Source organism: Zalophus californianus, chromosome 4 (genome assembly GCF_009762305.2).
Source record: "Zalophus californianus isolate mZalCal1 chromosome 4, mZalCal1.pri.v2, whole genome shotgun sequence".
Lineage (NCBI taxonomy): Eukaryota > Metazoa > Chordata > Mammalia > Carnivora > Otariidae > Zalophus > Zalophus californianus.
Genome location: NC_045598.1, coordinates 158,222,001 through 158,247,265, shown reverse-complemented (window position 1 = coordinate 158,247,265; position 25,265 = coordinate 158,222,001). Strand labels below are relative to the sequence as shown.

Genomic DNA, 25,265 nt, shown 5'->3' with positions numbered 1-25,265 from the left:
GTTTACTTAAAAAAAAAATGAGATTGGGAACAATCAGAGCTTAACACCTAAAGATTCAAAAGTAATTTAGAAAAATATTAATATGACTTCACAACATGAAAATCTGGAAAGAAAGTCTAGGGAGGTTATTAAGATCTCAAAAATAATTTCTGGTTATTAAAATTCCAAACAATCCCAAAAGGAATGAATGGTGAAGAAATCTAAAGAAATTAAGTGGTTGCTCAATGACTTCAGACTAATGAAGAACATATTCCCAAGATAGAAAGGATATTTAACCAACAATAGATTATAAGTATTACTAATGTAGAGAAAACTCAGGATTGAGCAAAAATACCAAGAAAAATAAAATGGTCTTGGAAGCATTTATTTGTAGGATAAAGAATTAACAGAAAGATATATAGAGCTATTGCTTGGGCAGATATTGATACTGGTAATGTTTACATCTCCTCTATCAACATAAGAAGCCCTTCAAACCAAAAGGATCAGAGTAGCCATTTTTGAAAGTCTCCTTGAAGGACACAGGTGCAAAGATTGTGGGAGTTCACTGAGGCATTCTAAACAACCTGAAGCTTTCTGACTTAGATACTAAAATACTTCCAAGGAATGAGGGAAGGAAAGAAAGGTCAGAATAGTGGAAACAGGAAATGCACTTTTGATTTTCCAAACCAGGGAGTGAGAAGGATGAGAATTTCATAAACCAGCAACTACTGAAAGTGCCCTAGAGAAGATTATAAATGGAGAATACAGTATAGGAGAATATAGAAGAACATATAGAAAAGGAAATAAATCTGTAAGTTATATGGATTTGGTAAGAACAAGGTTAGAGAAACTATTAACTTTTCTGATAATCAGGCTAGTAGAAATGTTGGAGACAAATGCTTAACTTCTACACGGGTCCAACAAGTTGTCTTATACCCTTTGCACAATTTAGAAAAATTTGGTCTGGATACTAGAACAATGAACTTAGGTTCTCCTGAAATGTACCAGCGTTCAGAAAATCTCCAGGAGAAAGCTAGTGCAATAATAGGGCTCATCTTAAATTTCTTTCCCTTTTCTCAGAAACCATACATAGTCTTATACTGCCTGTTGTCCAGTGTCTGAATTTTTTTCATGTTTTTTTCCAACTTTTTAAGTTGTTCATAGCAGAATTACTGATCCATTACCAATTACTCTCTCAGGAACAACAGGAGGAGTTCTGTGTCAGAGTTTTTAAATATCATTTTTTGCTACTAAAATGAGTATCTTCTGACTGACTCTTGTTTGTATTTACAAAGGCTTTTGACTTCTGTATGCCATATTTTATATCCTGCTACTTTACTAATTTTTCGTATTGCTTAAATTATTCTGTTGACTGTTTTCAGTTTTCCAAATAGATATACAATTATATCATCTGCAGATAGATGCAGTTTTACCTCCTTTTCTTCCAATTCTTATGTTTATAATTGGTCTAATTGCATTAGCTAATAGTAATAACTAGTGGGTACCCCTGTCTTCCGTTCCTATTTTTAGTAGAAAAGTCTCTAGCGCTCCCCACCTGAATAAGAAGCTTGCTAATTTTACTTTGTTTTTGTATGTTTGTTTCTATTTCATGTTTTTTTCATTATTTTCTCCGTAGATTGTAAACTCTTTGGTTGGACTATGCCTATCACTTATGTACCGACCTACCATTCACTTATTTGAGCAGATATGGACTAAGTATCTCCTATTATGTGTTATGTTCTGTGCTAGTCACTTGTCAGCAAAACACACCCAAGCCATGTCCCATCACCACATCACACCACCCCCCCAAACCCTGCTGCCAACATTAAGATCTGGTGGGAAATACAGACATTACACAGATAACACAAGTGTGATAAATTTTCTGAAAAAGCTACAGTATTGGATACTATAGGAGCCTATAACAGAACAATCTAACCTAGTACGGGGAAATCAGGAGATACCTCTCTAAAGAAATAATATTAAAGGAAAGTCTAAAGACAAGAAAGACAGCTGACACCCTTGTAAGAGAAATCCAGGGTTTTTGGAAAGAAGAAATAGAGTAGAAAGGTGGATCACAAGAGATGAAGCTTTTGAAGTAGTTAGGAAGAACCGGTGTATGGAGAGTCTGGTAAGCCCTATTAAGATTTTGGACTTTTCCCTTTAGTATAGTAGTAAAATAAGAATGATGTTTGCTTTTGTGTGTAGATACGTATTTATGTTTGATAACTGTTCTCACAGCACATAGAAAATGAGCTTATAGGTTGCTGAGTACATAAGTTACTTGTAAATGCTGCTCATTAACTTTTAAACCAATGACTTTCCCACCTACAAACTGTAATCGACTGGCAGGTGGGCTTTAATTCTGAAAGCTAAGTACTCTTTCTTTTGTAAACAAGAAATATATTAATTCTGAATTCTTTTTAAAAAATAAGGAGCACAGACTTCTTAGTGTCTGTGGGTTTGAATTTTCAATTCATCCAATTACTAACTTTTTGAAAAAAAATTATTAAATTGCTAGAACTTTTGGTTTTCTTGTCTGTAAAATGAACTGTTGTTATAAGGATGAGCTGAGGGAAGGCTTGTAAAGCACTTAGGTTTTGGCTGGCACATATTTATCAAATATTAGTTGTATTTATTAACTATTTAAGAACTTCAGTTGAAAAAGAATAAACAAAGAGAATGTTGCAAAGTAATAGGGATGCAGACCATAAATTTAGGCATTCTCTTAATGATGACATCCTGATTATTCAGGTGAGTAAACCATATCTTAGGAGAAGTAGTTTAATTAAGGTTCATGACTAAATAAATAGTAGAGCAGGAGATGATTCCAGGGAGTCTGGTCCCAGTGCTCAAACTCACATCCTATGTGGCTCTTTTCTAAAACAGTATCTCTTTTAGAAGTTTCTTTCTCTCTCATTTGATTGCAGTGAAAAACTGAAAACCATCTTGCATTTTGGAAAGAAAAATATTAAATGGGGGAGATCACCTTTGTATTTGGTTAGTGGGACTAAAAAAATTTAAGTCATAATATATTATTTCCTGATTTAGGTGATGATAAAACTTTTTCTTACTTGAAAACTGTTTTTTTAGGAGTTCTAATTAATTTGCTGATCCATTAATTAATTAGCTACTAATGTATAGTTATAGAAGTAATGTTTTATCAGACTGTGTTTTTCCAGTACATGTTACTCCAAAGGGGACTCCTGCAAGAATATCTAGCCTGGCTGCATTTGAACACTATAGTTGTAGTAAGGAGATGGTATGTGTACATCCTCATATGTGTGAGGTTTTCTTCTCTTGGGGGCTGGAAAAGGGGCATTAGGGAGAATGTAATTTGATCTGGGGGAGCAGTCTTCTTATAATATCGAATGATTGTGTTATATAACTGTCATCTTTCTAAAAATACTTCTTAGAATGGTAATATACATAAAGTAACTCACTTAACTTCATGTGATACTTATTACAAGAAAGGGGATAGTTGTTTGATGTTAACAGAAATTATTGATTTTTTAACTTCTAAATGGGATTTTTTTAAGGTGGAGTAAATGTATAGGAAACTAGCAGTATCGTGTTTTATGTTTTTAGGTATTGTTTATCAGTTTTTAAAATACTTAACATTACATTTATGAAATTACAACATTTTGTACTGTTTCACACTATATCAGACTACTGTTTATTTAGAATGGGGGGGAAAGAATGGTGGGAAATGAACTATCTTCTCAACTATTTTTTTTTTAGTAACGTTAATAAAATTTTTGAAGAAGTCCACACCTGTTGTAACAAATTCAGTCAGTGCTGAAGTATAGAAACCAGGTCTTTCTCTCTAATTCCAGTTCCAGAGATTTTCTTCCACAATTTGTATATACCCTTCGACTCTTCTATATATATATATATACATATGTAAGTTATATATATGTATGTCATGTGCTTATATAAAAATATGCATTTAACTATGCATACAGCATTTTAAAGTTAAAATTAGATCTTATTTCTAATCATCATATTTTAATGTTACTCTGAAACATGTAATTTAATATGCAAATCTTTCCAAGTTAGTACATATAGAATTCAGTTTATTGAATATTTTATTATAAGACTATATTAGTTTATTCATTTGCAGCTGATGGAGATTTAGATTAAATTCTATTTTTTTTCTATTTTAGAGAATTTTACTAAGCACTATAAGATAGATAGTCTCCATTTTAGAGATAAAATTAAGCCACAGAGAGGTTAGGGAACTTGACCTAAATTGCATAACAAATAAGTGGGGGAACTTGTATTAGAATCCTGGCAATCCAGTCCAGAGTTTAGTCTTAAATACTACATTATGTTACTCTTTTCCTTCTGCCTATCCTTAGTCTATCTACTGAATTAAAAAAAAATCAATATATGAAATGTATTTAATATTAAAACATTCATGAAGATAATTTAATATGCTACCTTAAGGATGTTGGAAATCTTAGGGTCACAGATTACACAGCCGTAATTTGTAGTTGTATCTAATATACAAGTAGAAGGTGTAAGCCAATGTTACTCAAATGTTAATGTGCGTACAAATCTCTGGGAGTAGGGGAAGCATCTCATTAAAATGTACGTTCTGATTCAATAATCTGGCATGGCGTCCTGATGACACCAGTACTGCTGATCTGCTTGTTGAGTAGCAAAACTTTTGGCAGTTTATACTGCCCTGTGGCAGATCTTGTTAGTTGTTTTATTGAATCAGTTTTTACATCATTTTATTTATGCTACCAATTTTTATAAGTTGTATGTGTTAAGCAAATAGGTGGGGGTTTCTAGTTTCAATTCTTTGTCTGTAGCATTTAACATTGTTGGGAAAAATAAATCGTGGCTTCTGTAGTATTAATGCACAATACTTAAATAACAATAATCAGGTTTATTTATGGACTAAATACAGCTTACACACCTATGTCACCATTTCCACTGTATCATTTTTAATGGAGGGAAACATTTATTTTCATTTTGAAGGCTATCGCTGTGGTTGAGCTAAAAGGTTGTTTTATGGCTATTATTTTCTTCTTTGGTAATAACATATTTTACACAGTTACAAAAGTGAATACCTGTTCAGTGCTATGTGCCATGCACTGTGTCAAGTGCTTAATTGGCATGATTTGACGTCATCATCATGACCTCCCTCGTTTATTCATTCATTAGCTCTTTGAGCACCTGCTCTGTTCTAGGAACTGTGCATGCAAGGTTGAGCCAAATAAATACAGATTCTGCCTTCCTAGAGCCTAGTGCATTGGGGAGGAGGGTGCTGTGCAGTAATCAAGCAATCATGGAAGTGTGATGGCTGTAAAAGATGAGCTGTTACTTACTACGCTTGCTGTTGTCTCTCTCTTTCAGCCGTCAAAGAGAATCCTGCCATAGCCCTCTAAGCTTCTCCCACCTAGCTTCCTCCCCCCCCCACCAACCCCACTGCAAGAATTCTTTCTCTGCCAGCTGGATTCCTGAGCTGTTGTAATGCCAAACCTACCTAATGATTGGAGGGAGACAACTTTACAAGTAAAGATGAGCAGTTTGTACAAAAAAAGAAAGAATACCTGAAGGGACATTGTTCACATTAATTGAAGGAGTAAATATCCTCAGCACTTCAAATGGAAGTTTGAGGTGACCCTTAGTAACTTATTTCAGTTATTTTCATGCTTCCATGTGCCCAACTTTGTGGTAAGAGGTATAGGAAATTGGAGGATACAAAAATAGAGTATAATTCTGTCCTTACTCTTAAGACTATTAGAGTTGTTGAGAAGAGGTTGAAAGACTTAGAAGACATGCAAGACATTATTATTTGTTTTAAGTACCAACATGTACAACCCTTAAGCAGTAGCCACATTGTGGAATGATTGAGCATGCTCTTAGTGGAATGCTGTTTTTAAGAAGTATGTGATTCTCAGGGCGCCTGGGTGGCTCAGTTGTTTAAGCATCTGACTCTTGATTTCTGCTCAGGTCATGATCTCAGGGTTGTGAGATCAAGCCCCACCCTGGGCTCTGTGCTAAGCAAGGAGCCTACCTGACATTCTCCCTCCCTCTCCCTCTGCCCCACCCCCTCCTCACACACACACACACACACACACACACACACACACACACACACACACACACACACACTCTTTCTCCCTCTAAAAAAAAAAGTATGAGATTCTCTTTTCTAATAATAGTTCTGAGTTCTCATTTGAAACAAATTTTTTTCTGATATTAATCAGATCTGTGTATTTGATCTTCATATATATTTCACTGCATTGTTGTGATTTTCAAAATGTTTTGTTATCCCTGGTACTATTACAATTTAGGGCTTCGTTTTATTGTTTTGAAGGTTATTACAAGACTTTAGTTTCTGAATATTATAAAGTAGCTCTGTGTAGTTTTTCTTTTAAAGGTGGAATCTGAAAAACTTTTATAAGTTTTATCTTAGAAATTAGTTTATTATTATGTTTAATTTTAGGAAATGGTGCTCTTGCAGAACGTTCTGAAAATGTGCATATTTCAGGAGTATCAACTGGTAAGTCATTTTTTTGTAATGTTTAAATTTCATGCATGACTTATATGGTAAATATTGAAAGCCACCTGGTATCTTACAAAGTGATATTTGGCTATAAAAACTATTACTGCTTTTTGCAGCATGTAATAAGGAATGAGGTAACTGGAACATGGAGAAATTCTCATAAGATAAAATTGATACTTGCATGCCCGTGGATTGATTATACTCTTCCAAACAGACAGCATAATTATTTTTTCATACAAACATTGAACCAAAAAAAAAGTTAACTCAAGCTGAATTAGTATTTTATTTCCTTACAAAGTTATATGAAATGAAATTTATTAAAATGTAATTTTGAATGCTATTTCTAGTATTAGAGCCTTAGAAATTAAGCATTTTGGTTTTTTTTGAGTACTACTATATATAAAATTGTTGTTCTTGAGTGCACAGTTTACATGTTATTAAAAAAACAATCCAACAACATATTTGTATCCATGAAATTCAGAAACTTGTTGAGGTAAATGTATTTTTTCCACTCATCTAAGCCTTTATAACTTAATAATTATGTAAAGGCCTGTAACTATTATAATTTTCCTATCTTGCAAATGGCCACCTTATTGCTGTGTCCTTACGTGGCTTTCATCTGTGTGCAGAGAGGTTCCTGGTGTCTCTTACTCTTCTTGTAAAGACCCTATGTCTGGGGCGCCTGGGTGGCTCAGTCCTTAAGCATCTGCCTTCGGCTCAGGTTGTGATCCGAGTCCTGGGATCGAGCTCCGCATCGGGCTCCCTGCTCCACGGGAAGCCTGCTTCTCCCTTCCCACTTCCCCTGCTTGTGTTCCCTCTCTTGCTGTGTCGCTCTCTGTCAAAGAAAGGAAGGAAGGAAGGAAGGGAAAGAAAGAAAGAAAAAGAAGAAAGACTCTATGTCCTATAGGATTCGATCTTACCCTTATGACCTCATTTAACTTCATTTACATCCTTAAAGTTTCTATTTCCAAATACAGTAACATTGGGCTTCAGCAAATTAGTTTGAAGTTATTAGTTCAGTCCATAACAAGGACTTCAAAGAATTTTTTTTATGTAGGTCATAGCTACTGATATTTACTGTATTTGGAATTAAAACTGAGACATTGTTTTAAAATGTGTTATTTGCAAATTATAGTAATGAATCTATTGCCTGTTTACATCAATAAAATAATTTTATAAAATGAATTTTCCAAAACAAAAACATCAATTAGAAGAATGGCATTGTTTTATAATTTTGCAGTCTTTAAAGAATGGCTTAAAAGAATATAGCTGGATTCTCACATCTGTTTCTGCATTCAGTCTTTTGTAATATGTTGTTTGACATATATGAAGACAATTCAGTCTCACACTGATGTGTAATTGAAAAAAGGAGTGTTTTAATAGCTTTTTCAAATAATTGTGAGTATTCTTCTTTGCTACTATACCAAAATTCAATAATTTATAGTTCAAAGTTAGTTTTGAGTAGCATCTGAAACCATTTTAGTGAACTTTTTGTTCTCTGTTACGTAAAAACCCAGTTGGCCTTTCTTGCCCTTGGGATGGATTTTTTTTTTTAACCATGCATCATTTTTTATTTATGCCTTAATAATTTACAAAATGATGGTGCGCTGAGTTATGCAGATTTATATGGCAATTTGGGCAGATCTAGTACTAAGTTTGGAATTTCGCTTCAACTCATCAAGATTAGATTCTGCTTCTTAATTTTTATGTTTGCTTGAAAAAAAAGAAATTAGACTACAAAACTGCTAAGCTTTGATGTTTGTTGAACATCAAAATTACCATTAAATAGATTCCTATTTGAAAAAAAATTCAGTGTAAAAATTTAGCATTTAGAATATGTAGAACCCGTTTTTCATATACTAATCCTGTTTATTTTCTTTAATCTTGACTTTCTCCTTTCTACTTCTGCACTTCAGACATATATTTAGAAATGTATATTCACTTGAAGGGTTGCCATAACAAAGCACCATAAACCAGGTGACTTAATAGAGGTTTATTTTCTCACAAGTCTGGAGGCTAAAATCTGAGATCAGTCTGTTGATGGAGCTGGTTTCTTCTGAGGTCTCTCTTTGGCTCACAGGTAGCAGTCTCCCTGTATCTTCGCATGGTCTTCCTTGTGTGTCTCTGTGTGCTAATCTCTTCTTATAAGGACACCAGTCATATTGGACCAGTTAGTACTGCCCACCCATATGACCTCATCTTAATTTAATTACCTCTTTCAAGATTTCAGCCCCAAATCCAGTTACATCCTGAGTTACAAGAGGTTAGGACTTTAACATAGGAGTTTTGGGAGTGACACAATTCAGCCTATAACAAAATGTATACTTTAATTAAATGTTTATGTATCAATAAAATGCTTAATTTCAGAGGTCAGTGATACCTTATTATGGCTTATTGTTTTTCCTGAAGGTTATTCTTATAAAATCTTTCTTCTGTGGAAGGAGAAGAATAATATGAAATCTATTCCAATTATACCATTAAAAAAGTAAACAGTCTCAGAAGGTGCTTTCAGATATACAGACTCATTGTGGTTTTTGCTTAGTATGCAGCTGTAGAACGTGTAATGCTTGACACAGTATAAGCCCTCTGAATTTTGTGCATTCCCAGTTGAAATGAGACCCCGCCCCCCCCGGGGGGCTGGTCTAAATGGAGAACTAGCCTTTGGAAGAATCTCTAAATGTAGGACTCTTTTTCTCTTGAGACCAGCAAGCAACAGAAGTGGCTTCTGCTCCTCACCTGCTCTCTTTTTACCTCTGCTACTCTCTCTGACGATGCTCAGTGCTCTTGTCCAGTCATTCTGTGCATTTTAGAAACTGTACTGACAATTTTAGAAATAATTCTAATAATTCTAACTTGTCTACAGTTAGTGTTTCCAGGTAGTTTACTGTCCAGTTCAAGACACTTTCAAAATGAAAGGGTACACTATTTGTAATTATTCTGGCACTACAGACAAAACCAGGACTGTCTTGGACAGTGCAGGATATATAGTCACCCTCTCTGTAATGAATTAAATTCACTTAGCATGTGTTAAGCACCTGATGTGGACCTTATGCCAAGAAGGGTGGAAGTAAGCAATGAGTAAAATATTCTTGTCTCAAGGAACTTATTTAATGGAGAAAAGAGACATATGCAAACTGTACCTCTAATGTTGTCTTAATGTGGTAATTCCTATGTTGAATAATATGCATATTAAGTAAGATGATGAATTTATAAAAGGCCTATTTACAATAGTGAGTAGTGAATGACAGTATTAATTTTTCTTATTTTATTATGAATAGCACCAAGTAGTTTTATTTATTCATAAGAATTTTGAGAATTCATGTAAATTATGGGAATTATTTCTGACTGATAATATATTTTTGGTTCTTTTTTTTTTTTTTAAAGATTTTATTTATTTATTTGACAGAGGGAGACACAGTGAGAGAGGAAACACAAGCAGGGGGAATGGGAAAGGGAGAAGCAGGCTTCCCGCAGAGCCCGATGTGGGGCTCGATCCCAGGACCCTGGGATCATGACCTGAGCCAAAGGCAGCTGCTTAACGACTGAGCCACTCAGGCGCCCCATATTTTTGGTTCTTATGCTTGGGATAATTTATTTCTATTTCTAATCTGTTCATTTTTGTCTTCCTCCTCCTCAATCTTTACCAAAAGAGTTAAGTCTTAATCCTTTTGCTGGTTCTTACACTACAGGTTCTGGCATAAGAAAACATAAATTATCAAAAAGTATATACTGGGTGATTTTAAAACAGGGAAAAATTATTGGATAAAATTTTATTTTCTATGTTTTTTATTTAGAACTTTCCATTGTCCAGAATTTTAAATTTTAAATCTGCTTTCATATCTATGATAAAGGAGAAAAGACAGATGATATTTTTGTAATTTTGTAAATCTGTGTGTTCTATGTTTTTTATTTAGAACTTTCCATTGTCCAGAATTTTAAATCTGCTTTCATATATACAATAAAGGAGAAAAGACAAATGGTATTTTTGTAATTTTGTAAATCTGTGTGAATTTTCATGTGAAAATCATGAAATTATATCCTAGAAACTGCCAAGTAATTTAATTGTATATGTTGAGATAGTAGGAAGGCTATTTTAACATTCTTTTAAAAAAATATCTAAATCAAATGTCTCATGTTCTTTAAATGTCTAAACTTTTAAAACACCTAAGTTACTGCTCATCTGCTGCATGGAATGAGACATTTTTAGGTTAGATTGATTTATAACAAGATGTTTGCATAAATTAAACAAATCTGCTTGACTTTTTAAATTTATCTACTTTAAACTGAATTTTACTCTATGATCTGTGATATTTATTTGAATCAACAATTCTAGAAATAATTTGATTATGCCCTCCCTATTAATTACTTCCAAATCAAGATTTTTGTTTCACAAATTTTACTTATTTATTATACAAGGTTCACTAAACATTTAGAAAACATGGAAAAAGAGCAAAAAGATTAAGAAAGTTACCCATTAACCCTGCATTATTAGTATAATTCATAATAATATTTTAATTTATTTGTCCTTAAAAATAACGGTATTATGCATTTAAATTATACCTAATTTTTTATTCTGCACTTTCTATTTAACATTTTATAGACTACGTTTTTTTCATAACCATTATTTTAATGCCTGTATAAAGTTTCCATTGAGTGTCTATGTTGTAGGGTTTTTAAACATATCAATGGGTTGTTTCCAATGGGTTCTGCCTAGTCTCGGTCATGTTACAAGGGACATGTTAATATATATCTATCCTTTTTTTATTTCTAAGACTTTTTTCACATAGATTTCTAGAAGTAGAAATTACTCTATCAAAGGTCATAAATAATTTAATTTAGAAACCTTTTGACAGATTACTTTCAAAATGGATTATACCAATTTACACAGCTATCTGCAGTGAGTGAGAACACTTACCTTGGGTATAATCATGTTTTTCTCATTTAACTTTATCTTACTATGTTTCTATTAAAGTTCCAACCTTTTATTTTCCCCGGATTGTTCAGAAATGTAATTGTTTACTTCTACTTTTGATTCATGGCCTAGATTTGTGACATTGCAAAGAATAAGAGAATGAGATTGGCTTTCTTTTATAGTTAGGCAAAACTACCCTGAAATTTAAAGATTTTCTGGTTGCTAATAGGAACAGATGTTGGAGCTTGCTGCTTTCTCAAATAGAAAGTTTTTACATGTGAGGATTAACATGTTATTCCCAATTCATCAGTGATGCAGCTTCTAGATATTCCTACCTTATAACATCTGTAGCTGAGGTTAGCTTGATCTTGAGTCTACTTTATATTTAACGTGGGATTTTTTGAAAGGCAAGGCCACATTTCTGGGAGCAGAGAAAGAGAATATCAAGTTAGGAAGTTTCTTTCTTGATCCTTGTTTATATTAACTGAATTAGCAGAGTATATAAAATAGATTTCAAGTAGTTTTTAAGTACTGTTCTCCTTTTGTTTTGTCAGGATTTTTATTCTTTTAAAGTCATCATCCGGGCACCTGTGTGGTTTAGTGAGTTAAGCTTCTGACTCTTGGTTTCAGCTCAGGTTGTGATTTCAGGGTCATGATCTCATGGGTCCTGGGATCATGTCCCAGGTCGTCAGGCTGCCTGCTCAGCTGGAAGTCTGCATGAGATCCTCTCCCTCTGCCCATCCCTCCACTTGCCCATGCACACACTCTCTCTCTAGAATAAATAATTAAAAAAAAAAAAAAGTCATCAGAATGCCTGGATGGCTCAGTCAGTTAAGCATCTGCCTTCCACTCAAGCCATGATCCCAGGGTCTTGGGATCGAACTCTGCCTTGGGCTTCCTGCTCAGCAGAGAGCCTGCTTCTCCCTCTCCCTCTGCTGCTCCCCCGGTTGTGTGCGTGCTCCCTCTTTCTCTCTCTGTCAAATAAATTAGTTAATTAATTCATCTTTTTAAAAAGTCATCACCTTTATGTTTGTGTATTTGCATTTTACAGTTTGTATTTTAGTACTCAAAGGCCGAGCACACTGCTGATCCTATAAGCCTTTAAAACAAATAATTATTCGTTGTGCCTTTTTAATTAGGATATATTATTTTCTAAATTGCAGTTATTTTGCTTACAAATTAATTAGTAATATTTTGCATTAGTGTAGAGCACTGTAGTAAAGTGGCTTTTGTTTTTAGCCACTATTTTAGGCTTAAATACTATAATGTGGTATTTTGAAGTTTCCCTGGAAGATCATCCAGTCTGATAACACTTCTATTATCCTAGAATTTTCAGATCTTCTGAAAGGAAATAAAGCCTAAACTGTAATTATTTGATAGCAGTTTACAATTATTTTTTAAATATAGAGAAATTGCATGAATAAAGCAGCAGGTATAAGTGGTCCTTTGTACCTTTCCTGTGTGATTTTAATATTATTTTCAATTATTCAGTCAAATACTGGACCTCCTACTAAGCTTATTAAAAGAATTTCACCAGTTCTTTTGACCAATATTATATGGTGTGTCTTTTACCCATGTTTTAAATGAAGAAAGGAGGGAAAGTTTATTATATTTTAGGTGATACTGAACCCATTTTAGGGTTTTTAGGATTTTGGAATATAAAAAAATAGAACTTAATGTGAAGCCAAGAAACTGTCCTTCAAATGAATAAAGTGAGTAGAGAATACAAGACAGAGTACATTTTTTAAAAAATAATACACATAGTTTAAGATACTATTAATTTTTAAAGGCATTGCCTGGGGGTGCCTGGGTGGCTCAGTCGTTAAGCATCTGCCTTCGGCTCAGGTCGTGATCCCAGGGTCTTGAGATCGAGCCCCGCATCGAGCTCCCTGTTTGGTAGGAGGCCTGCTTCTCCCTCTCCCACTCCCTCTGCTTGTGTTCCCTCTCTCGCTGTGTCTCTCCTCGTCAAATAAATAAAATCTTTTTAAAAAAATAAAGGCATTGCCTGTGTTCAGAGAGTTTATTTATGAGACACTTACGTTTCTGGAGTAGAGCACTCCCTGAAACTTTTAGAAAAGTAAGTAATGGTAGTATTATAATTTTATGTATTACACTTTTATATGTAGCATTACATAGTATATAATTAAATATTACTTACAATGTTTTATTATACAATAATATATTTTATGTGAAGCATAGTTTATATTATATAATCATAATATTTCATTTATTATCAAGTCTTTATTGAACAGTTGCATATTTATAGCAAGATTATTATATAGTATAATTTTATATTACATTATTATAAGAAGCAGTAAATAAATTCAGCATCAGAACAGTAAGTGTGAGCACCAAGACCTTTGACAGAACAGGTTGTAACTTGACAGCAGTGTGTGATGCTTAGATGGTGGAAGTAAAACTCACCCACTCGAGTGAGTGGGCCAGATCCAGTGAAGGTATAATACGTTGCATTCAAACATTTGACATTTTCTTTTCTACTCTGTAACTTTGAGAATAATTCTTTTTCTGCTTTGAGAATAATTCTTCAGAGTGATAGCATGTTAATTATTTGTGATTTTGCTAAGGCCTGAATTTGAATTGGATGTACTGTGCAGCTTTTGTGCAAAAGCCAGTCACTTGGCGGATGAGCAGAGTAGACTTTGGATTTCAGTTGACTAATAGCTCCGTGTCAGTTAGAGCTGATTTGATCTTAAACTACAGTACTGGAAATACAGTATCCAGAACAAAGTAGATGGAAGTTGTTGTTGTTCTTCTTTTTAAGATTTTACTTACTTGAGAGAGAGAGAAAGAGCACAAGTCGGGGGGAGGTCCAAGGGGAGAGAGAGAAGCAGGGAGCCTGACAGGGCCTCCATCCCAGGACCCTGGGATCATGACTTGAGCCAAAGGCAGACACTTAACTGACTGAGCTACCCAGGCACTCCTGAAGTTCTTTACTCTTTTAAACACACTCTGGATAGTATGTTTATTTCTGGGTATCACTCTTGACAAGACACTAAGACTAGAACAGTCCTGGAAAAAGATGTGCTTATACTAAAAAAATTATGTCAAAGCTGATAAAAATGGCTTAGAAAAATCATAACGTCAGGGCCAATTTATGTTTGCTCAGGTGCTGATTTCTGCTTTGCCTCTTCTATTTTTCTAGCAAGAATCACAGTAAACTTCAAAATTAATATTTTTTCCCATTCAAGAAATAGAAGTAGTAGCTTGCTTAGCATTTTAATCTTCTGTAGTACTTAAAATTGGGAAATATAGGTACCATATCAATAGTTTTTATGCCCTTAACAGGAAAAAAATTGCCCTTTTATGCCCTTAGAAAAAGGTATAAAAAGTTGAATCTTCCACCATTTACATTATCTTATGCTTTGCTGGCAAAATTCAGAATTACTCTTACTACTTAGAAATTTTAGGATAAAGCTGCTTGGATAGTTTTATTAAGGGTACTCTCCTTATCTTATTCATATTGTGCTATGACCCTATTGGAACTGGAAAAACTGTATGGGTTTGTTTTTTTTTTCTGTTTTTCCTCCTTTTTCTATATTTTGTGCCTCTTTTGACTTTTTAAAAAAATATATTTTATTTTACTGCCATGTAGCCCTTGATCATTATTTGTTTGTTTGTTCTGGACTTTAGTGACCCTCAAGAAACTAAGGAGTTACCTGCCTTGATTAGAGCTAAAGACTGCATGAAATATTTTGGTCCTCAAAAAAAAACACTATTTAAAATAATAGGAATAAATACATTGCTGCGTTCATTCTTAAGTATCTGTGCTAATGCAAAGGAATATTCATTTAATTATAAGCAGCTAGATGTAGGATTTCCTGCTCAAAGTAGAAATGTGTGATTTTTAGTAATAGGTTTGAAAATACTGAGAGTCCTGAGTGTGAGTGATAGATTTAATATAAATTTTTCTGCTTGTACTGATCTTACCTTTTAAATAACAATTAAAAACCTTCCCATCTTAGACTAGTAAATATTGCTGTTAGGGTGTTAGTAGTTGTTTCCATAAAAGACGAAGTTCAGTTTTCTGACTTTGTGAAAAAAATTGGAATAAAATGTAGAGTAAATCTAAGGGAATACTACCCATGTCCAATCTTTGTCTCCTTCCAGTTCTGTCCACCCTCAGTGTGCTGACTGTTCCAACATTTATTTTTTTTTTTTAAAGATTTTATTTATTTATTTGACAGAGAGAGACACAGCGAGAGCAGGAACACAAGCAGGGGGAGTGGAAGAGGGAGAAGCAGGCTTCCCGCGGAGCAGGGAGCCCGATGTGGGACTCGATCCCAGGACCCTGGGATCATGACCTGAGCCGAAGGCAGACGCTTAACGACTGAGCCACCCAGGCGCCCTGTTCCAACATTTATACTATGTGAGAGCTCAGCTCAGATAGCAGGTATTCAAGGAGTCTGGGCAACAAAAGGTCAAAGAAATCAAGACATTGGGATGGGCAACAAACCCAGTCAAGTTGCAAGAAGAGAACTTTCAAACTGAAGTTGTTTCTTCCTAACGATGGACTTCTTTTGTTTCCTGTGGAGGTTGCCAGGGCTTAGCTGTGTCATAGAGGACAGCCTGACAGAGGGCCACTCTTGCACTTCATTCATCTTTGGATTCTGGTGCTCACTTGAGACTTGTCCGGTGTTCTCAGTGACCCATAGACTTCATTCTCAACATGCTTGCTTTCTAAACTGACTGTCTAACATTAAGAATACTACCATCTGTTAGTCCTCCAGCCTTCCCTGCTTTTCCCCTTCTCTGTTCCTCTTCCTTTAAAATACCTCCTTCAGCCTTCACTGCATCCCCTTATTTGCTGCTCTTCTACCCCATGCCCTCAGCATCTTACCTATAATTAACTTCTGTGTGTACATTTTCCTTATTAAAGGTAGGTCCTAAAAAATCCAAAGAAACCAAGAAGTGGATTAATCCTGCCTTCAGTCACTACATAGATTTGTAGCAAATAAGAATTAGTGTTTAGAAGTTTTAAAACCTTTTCTCTCTGTGTTAATATAGGACCAAGAGAACTTTTTTCCAAAATAAACTCCTTTTATCTTTACTGAAATTCTGTTGAGGCAGCTCTCTCTGTCTTCCTGATAATTATTCCAGATGTCATAGGGAGTTCTCTAGGGCAGTAATGTGTCTTAGTGGCTAGGACTGCAGCCTCTGAAGCCTACTGCCTGGGTTCAAATCCCAGTTGTGACACTAACTAGCTTTTTTGTGATCTTAGGAAAATTGATTTCTCTATGCCTCCATTTTATTCTTGTCTCTTAAATAAGAATAAGAAGAGAATTAAATAGTACTAAGAATTAAAACGAAGTACCTGAGAGGTGCCAGGGTGGCTCCGTCAGGTAAGCATCCAGCTCTTGATTTCAGCTCAGATCACGACCTCAGGTTCATGAGATGGAGCCCCACGTTGGGCCCTGTGCTCAGTGAGGAGTCTGCTTGAAATTCTCTCCCCCTCTGCCCCTCCCCCACCTAAATAAATAAATCTTTAAAAAAAAAAAAGTAGCTGTTAGGCAGCAACATTATCATTAGTCATGGAATCCACAGGCCTGACCACACACTCCTCCTTTTGATTGTATGCACCGTCCTTCAACTCATGAACCATGAACCTCAGACTTGGAACAGGAATCTCATCTTCAGCCTTATGCACCATACTTAACCTTTAACTTTCAAAGTGCTGCCCTTCTCCTAAATTAACTGGACCAGTAGGTGTCTGGTTTTCATGCTAACCATCTGTCTGCATATCCTAATTTTCCATGTCTCAATGCCTGGTATTGCTTGTGCAGGCACAGTCTTTTCCCTATATCATGTGATTTCGTCAGCCTTCAGAATCTTCTTTCTCGCATCCTATGTGGCCATTCAGTAGTCACCCTTTGCTGCTGCTTTATCTAAGAGATGGCATTTTTTTTTAAGTACATCTATTTCCATTGGAATTAATTTCTTGCTGGTGTTTTCAACATTTGGAATTGCTTTTGTATTATCAGCTGTAATGGAGTTAATATCTATAAAACACCATACTCTGAAAAATGAGACAGCCAAATCATAGTGACCGCCACTGACTATAAATGCTGTCCTGCGCTTATAAACAGACTGAACATGCTCTTGCTCGTGTTAGTGACACTTCCGTGAAGTAAAATTTTACAGGTTAGAGGAACTTCTTAGCTGACCTCTATGCCTCACCAGTTTCTTTCCTTGCATCACATCACTTCTCTTCATAGTAGCTTACATTGGCTTGACTGGTATCTACAGAATTGGGTCATTAAATTTTTCTGATTTGGAATGTGCTCTTTCTTTACTTTGGCTCTGCCTACTTCTGTTTTGTGAAAAAAAAAATGCTGTGTTAATAGTCAGGTAAGCCCTCTCTGTTCTATACCAATATAATGCAGGTTTTTGGTATGTGTGGCTCTTTGTGTCTGTTTAATAATACCATATGCCCATATGATGCATTATTTATAATTACTTTAAAGTGTATAATATTCAGGACTATATTGTTTCATATGTTCTCATAACTGTTTATATGTTTCTTGGATCAAATGAATAAGCATATCTCTTTATTACAAAACTGCAATTTCCATGAGAGCATTAATTCTCTACATGCTTTTTTTGTGTGCTTTTCATATGTATTTTAGGTACTTCAGTGGTCAGTAAAGCATAGTTGATTTTTCTTTGCATCGCAGTTTTGTGGTTTATTAAAACCAAAGGCACAAAGATCCCATGTCACTTTTAGTCTAAACTTCTTGTAGTCATAAAGTGTCAACTCTTGTCAGTTTTGAAAAGGAACCCAGTTCTTCATCTGTAGAACAGGAAATTGTCATTTTTGTTTCCTTTTACAGGTAGTTCAGTTCTTTTTTTTTTTTTTAAAGATTTTATTTATTTTTGACAGAGAGTGTACAAGCAGGGAAAGCAGCAGATAGAGGGAGAGGGAGAAGCAGACTCCCCGCTGAGCAGGGAGCCCGACGCGGGGCTCCATCCCAGGACCCTGGGATCATGACCTGAGCTGAAGGCAGACACTTAGCCATCTGAGCCACCCAGGCGCCCCACAGTAGTTCAGTTCTAATCATAAATTTCCTTGCCTGCCTCTTTTTTTCCTTGGGCTTTAAAACCATGAAATCTCAAATTGAAGGGCAGTTTCTTTGACATTATTTTGAGGTTATTCTCTCCTCTCCTCTGCCATGTGTTCTGTGAAATAGAGGTTGTTTGAACACTTCCTTTTTTTTAAATGATTTCTTTAAATCTGGTAGTTATGTTGCATTAATCTAGCTTAAAACCATAGTTCTTTGCTTTTCTTTGACATTATTGAAATGATATCAGGTTAAACATGAAGTCTTAAGTATTTCTCAGTTTTGCCATTTTCTAAACTATGCAGTGAGATCTTTGTATTCTAAACCTGAAGACTAATATCAAAATCTTATTGAGAACACCATCAGAGAATCTCTACCTATTCATTCCTCAGTTAATTCTCCCTTTCTTAATTGATAACAAACAGGATAAGTTAAAAACTGTAGATATTTAGTTTAGCCTTTGAGTATAGCTTAACCACTAGCATTATAATAATGCCATTTTCTTTCATTTTTTTCATTCCAGTTGTCCTCTTAGAACCACTATGAATTACATAGGCTTTTTAGAGCTAATCAGATAACCTAATCACTACATAATTGTATGGAGAAGATGCTGTCCAAGTGGAAAGTTGCTGTCTTTTGAATGAACATTTGGAACCTCCTCAACTTGGGAGTTTCTGTTTCTGGAGTTATGGGAAATTTATCAAAAGTAGAGATAATGAATTATCATCATCTAAAATTCTTGAATGCTTGTTTATATCTAAAGATACTGACCGGAGTAAATTAGGTAGATATGTTTTTTGTAGATGTTTGTATTCCAAGAACCAGAAGTGATACCAGTTGTTAAGAGGTCTGTTAAGGAAGCAAAATGAACAAAGACTAAAATATAATCATTTCTGGAAAATCTCACAATCTGCAAAATTAAACACTAAACTAACAGGGCTTATGAGAAAAGTAGTGTTGGTACACATCACTTACAACTATGTAGCTTTGTAAGGATAGCCCTGACAAAATAGTAATCCAAATGCTAACAACAGTCAGGTATCCCTGACATGTATACCTAGAATCAGTCCAGACTTTGCATCTGTATCTTCTGGGCTTCCTACTTACTCCTTGAAGACATTTGCTTCTAATGGAGAACAATTTAATCAAAAATAAAAATATAATTCAGGACACCTGACTGACCCAGTTGGTAGAGCATGCCACTCTCGATCTCAGGATTGTAAACTCAAGCCCCACAGTAGATGTAGAGATTACTTAAAAATAAAAAAAAATTTAAATTTTTAAAACCAACTCCCCGCTGAGCATGGAGCCCAATGCGTGGGTTCGATCCCACAACCCTGAGATCATGATCTGAGCTGAAACCAAGATTCGGACACTTAACCAACTGAGCCAACCCAGATGCCCCTAAAAAGAAAATCTTTAAAAAAAATTATGTATATAATATAAATTATATATAATTACATATTTATATATATATAATTCAGCGATAACCTTTATTAAAATGTTTTGTTTTGTTTTTATAGCAGAGAAATGTCTTCACATCCCCATCTGTACTTGCAACCTCCCAAGATAAATTAATATAGAGGAAAGTCAAGCAGTTCTTTAAGCTAGTAAAGTAACCACTTGGCAATAAAGAAAGGCCATTCTATAGGGTTTTTATATTTTTTCTTAAACTGTGAAAGCACCCTCTTCTAGATACTTCAAATCATTTACATGCTAAAAATAAAATCGATCACAACTTTGCATTATACTGACAAGATTTCTCTGTTTGTCCATTATGTATTAACTAATTCTCACTGGAGAATTAATCAGACTATAGCTAAACTAATTACGTATAAGCAGTAGAGAAGGAATGGGTAGAATAAATGTAGATAAAAGAATGTCAGGTTTGGTATATCCCAAATTGGGAGTATAGTCAGAGCCTGGAAGAATGACGTTCAAACTAGCAGAATTATATAAATAGTTTAGTTCAAAACAAGAAGAGATTTATTTCCTAAAGCATTGTTTTGTGGGTATGTAGCCCAACCTTATCCTTACCCTGGCTTCTGCCCATATCAGATAACCAGTTAATTGGTGGCATAATTTCTCATTCTTTACAGAGCATAATGGTGCCCAGTACATATTAAATGTATAGTCACTGCCTCTTTCCCACTTAGTCTGAACACATCACACTACAACCATTCCAGGCGTTACTACCAACCAGTCTGACTTGGTATATCATGTGCTGTTATTTATTGACAGTTTTTTGTAATCCAAGCAGTGTGCTGAGTCCTTTACCATAATAGTTGTATTTAACCTTTGTAACACTAGGTGGTGAGTAGTGTTTTAATCCCTATTTACAAGTGAGGGGATGGAGGCTTAAGTATTATCAAATTGATTTTAACAATACCACAGATCTTTCATATAAAAAGATACAAAATGAATAACATTAATATAATAAACTAAGAAAAATTGAAACTACAGTTGATAGGTACTTGAGCTGAAGGGTTACAATGAGTTAGGAATGGGAAATCATTAGAAGACACTGAAATAAGGAAAAAATAGAGGACTCAGAAAAAGTCAGTTGGAAGATTAGGGTATATATTGGGAGATAAAGCAGGCCTAAGAGGTGATAAAGACGGTCTCGATGTTTGATTTGGAAATTTCTAGTTTTAGTCGCTGTTAAGGCCTGATTTATTTCCTATGCTTGTATGTCCTTGAAATCGCCTGTAATATTAAAGTAAATTTCCTTTTTATTTGAATTAGGTAAAGTGTTCCTTTAACCAGCTGATGCCTAGGACAATAAAGATGCAGAATATAGGATAAAAAGAAAGATTTGGGAAATACACCATTCTGATTGTGTTTAATTTGAGGTTGGAATGTCCAGTGGGCATTTGACTATGCAAAATCTCTGGGTTAGAGATCTTAAACCCATGAACTGTAGAGCATAGTTGAAATGGTAGGAGGGAATGAGACCTTCCACAGAGAGTGAGGAGAGCAGAAGGCTTGGGAATGAACTGCAAACACCAGCCTGGCAGAAGCTCGCTGAAGAGGATGACCTAGGGCTAGAGAACTGACACAGACCAGCCTGAGGTAGGAAGTGAACCAGGAGAAGTCATGTCAGCAAAGTCCTGATACTAGAATATCAAGAAAAAACAAATCCCTCTTAGATACTCCAGAGAGATCAAGTAGGATGGGGATTGAGCATCCCTTCGATTCAGCAGTGAGGTCAATGATGGTTTTGCCTGCTAGCAAGGTTTTTATGGCATTAAGAATTGGAAGTCTGGTTTCAATAGGCCAAAGAGAAAAAGAAAAGTGAGAAAATAAGGAAAAATTTATGAGTACATCCTGATGGGCCATCAGAAATGTAGTAGAGGGCACCTGGGTGGCTCAATCATTAAGTGTCTGCCTTCGGCTCGGGTCGTGGTCCCAGGGTCCTGGGATCCAGCCCCGCATCAGGCTCCCTGCTCGGCAGGAAGCCTGCTTCTCCCTCTCCCACTCCCCCTGCTTGTGTTCCCTCTCTCACTGTGTCTCTCTCTGTCAAATAAATAAATAAAAATCTTAAAAAAAAAAAAGAAAGAAATGTAGTAGAAATATATCTTGATGATGGGAGATGGGGTGGGCATGATTTAGGGCTAAAATAGACCTTAAAGGTATTCGAATAGCAACCTCTTATTTTAACGCATAAGGAAGCCAAGACCCAAAGAGGTTTAGTAGTTCACAATATGACAAAGCCAGTAAATGGCAGGTAGAACAGAAAGCATCTAGATCTTATGATTCCAAATCTACCCAGAAATATATATATATCTTAACCCAAATTCTTAACCAAAAAGGAACAGAAAACTTTCTTAATGGTTCTAATGTTAATCTTACTCTTGGCATTTGAATTTATTCTTTCTTAAATAGAGAAAGGAAGAAGTTATGGTTGTTCTAGAATATATTTATCTACATGCCCAATGTAATGCACATGCAAAAAATGTGTTGATAAAAAGTCACCGGCTGGATTTGAAACTAAATGCCAAACTCACTCATTTTGCAAATGTGCAAAATTAAATCAGAATATGTGTTCATAACCAATTAAGGGAGAAACATGATACTGTCATTTTGTTTTTAAAGTACTTATTGAATTAGAAATGTACTAAATCTTAAAATACCCATTCTTATTTATGAGTGGTGTATCTGCTCCTGGGGCAGTTGTATGAAAAAAAAAATAATCACAATAGTATTTTTGAGCATCCATAGCAGAACATAACTTGGTTTTTGGTATAAGAGCACCACCTATGGGCTTCTCAGGTATTCAGGGGGGAGAAATTTAAAACAAAACCTAATAAAATCTAATGAAATTCTTCCTAGCTTTTTCCCTATAAGTACTCTATCCATTTATTTAAAGGCTAACAAATTGCTTTGCCATAAGTTATTCCTACCTGGTTTTTACTTTAGTATCTACTCCCAAATGCTTTGGCAAGAGATAACGAAGAAAGAAAAAGTTCTGATAAATGACTTAGGGTATCTTTTCTTTAATTATTATGATGATAATTCATTAGAGCAAAGTTAAAAGCAAACCTCTGGCACTTCATTGTCAGCAAGCTTGCATTTAGGTAAATTTAGTCTTTTTCTAAAGTATCATTCATCAAAATGTGAAAAAAATTATAAGGGAAATTTTACTCTTAATGAAATTTAACCAAAAAAAAATTGGAAGCTTCAACTCTGAGTGGACAATAAGATGTGTAGTAGGCTCTTGATATATTATATCCTTGTATTCTGTCTTGTGAGTCTGTTTTCTAACAGTGATTGAAAACAAGATCCCTTTAGGGAGCCTGGGTGGCTCAGTTGGTTAAGCGACTGCCTTCAGCTCAGGTCATGATCCTGGAGTCCCAGGATCGAGTCCCGCATCAGGCTCCCTGCTCAGCAGGGAGTCTGCTTCTCCCTCTGCCTCCCCCCTCTCGTGCTCTCTCTCAAATAAATAAATAAAATCTTTAAAAAAAAAAAAAAGAAAGAAAACAAGATCCGTTTGGTGCAATGTACTCTAATTCCAGGGTAGACCCATTTTAGGCATGAACATTTTTTCTTCGGTAAAATATAGTTTTAAAACCTAGATTGCATTTTTTCTTTAGGGAATGGGTTATTCTATAGAAATAAGATTGACTCAGCAATATAGCTTGCTTTATTTTGATCGTTATAGATAAAAACTTTTTAAAATTGTATAGTATACTTAGCATTCTAACCTTAATTGAATGGACTGTCACCTCTGTTATTTAAAAAAAAAAAGGCCATTTTTAAAAATTATAATTGTAATAGGGATACTTACCTATCTATAAATTGGGTTAATTAATTTTTAAACTAACAGCAGAACTCAAAAAGCATGGAAGTTCAGGCCACATATTATCCCAGGCACTTTGCTTGCAAGGATTCATGTATTCATTCAATAACTCTTTTAGCTAGGTATGACTACTAAGTATTATGAAAGGAGAGTCTTCTCTTACCTTTTGGAAGATAGGCAGTATTATACATGTTCTGCATTGTCATGGTTTTTGAGTTCAGCACATACTTTTTTTTATTCTGAAAATTGCCCCCATTACTTCTGATAACTGTCTCTGGACCCCTGGCAACTATTCTCCTCACTTCTAATTTGCTGCTTCTAATCTGCTTTTTTAAAAATCAAATAATCTAATATGTTGAAATTACATCAGATAAGAGGTTCTAAGGTTTTACATTTTACTGAAAACTTAAAACATTCATCATGTATTTTTTTGTAGTCCAATGACTATTTTTTAAATTGAGGGAGAATAAATTGTCGCATTATCTGCTGACCTCTGGAGATGAGAACTGTATCACTCTGAAAGTTCGAGATAATGCAAGGAGAATAATAAACCAGGAAAGTGTTGGCAGTAGTTTAAGCTTGTTCTATATTTCTTCATAATATTCAAATATCTAATCACATAATGATATTTTAGTCACCTTTTCAAGCCTTTATTTTTAAAATAATTTAGGATTCATTTATCTCCCTGTAATAAAATTTAGAAATATTAACAGAATAAATTAAAGAACTACTTTGCAGTAATTTTGAAGTATAGTGCTTTGCTGTCTTTATCCAATCATCCACTAACTTCGTAACAATCCAGCATCTTACTCTTGTGTTTATATGTGCTTTCCTTTCATTATTTTGTTCAGAAGACAATTTATGTAATAGTCTTTTAATTTAAAGTGTCAAAAAACCAAAATTTTACTCTAAGGATCTAAACATAGTAATTCAGTAAACATTGAACTTTATAGTTAGTTTATAATAAAGAAAATGAATTTAAAAGGTGAGTTTTGGAAAAAGATAAATGGAACAAGTTGATCAATAGCCATGGCTAAAGCTAGTAATCCTGACTCTTAAACTGTTATTCAGAGGTCCAATTTGAAAACTTCCGTGCCTCCCCAAAATGTGTACTTAATTAGAATGAAATACTTTGACTAAAAGGGAAGAAAATAAAATATCTTCCTGGAATAATAAAAGATCTTTAAGGTTGATGTTAGCATATTTTATTGTATATGATTTGATGCCTGAAGTGTGGGTTTTTTTTAAAACACTGATTTACTTCCTGCTTTGATTTAAAGTATAATAATTAGCTAAGATCGCTTTGGCTTCTTCCAGCTTGTGGAGAGACTCCAGAACAAATTCGAGCACCAAGTGGTATAATCACAAGCCCAGGCTGGCCTTCTGAATATCCTGCCAAAATCAACTGCAGCTGGTTCATACGGGCAAACCCAGGGGAAATCATTACTATAAGGTAATTCTGATACCTTTCTGAATTAC

The 25,265-nt window shown here is 34.8% G+C and overlaps 1 protein-coding gene across 3 annotated transcripts in view; it reads left to right on the top strand.

Moving 5' to 3' along the window:
• LRP12 (LDL receptor related protein 12) overlaps positions 1–25,265 on the top strand; it is a 72,826-nt gene that overhangs the window by 25,881 nt on the left and 21,680 nt on the right. The window contains exons 2-4 of one of the 3 annotated variants that reach the window (XM_027622044.2): positions 5,344–5,607; positions 6,440–6,496; positions 25,104–25,239. Coding sequence is in view for 2 of the 3 variants with exons in the window: in XM_027622054.2 (XP_027477855.1) it covers positions 6,440–6,496; positions 25,104–25,239 (193 nt within the window). In the remaining variant the exon portion in view is untranslated. The remainder of the gene's footprint in view (positions 1–5,343; positions 5,608–6,439; positions 6,497–25,103; positions 25,240–25,265) is intronic. The other 2 variants (XM_027622054.2, XM_027622037.2) reach the window with 2 other exon arrangements.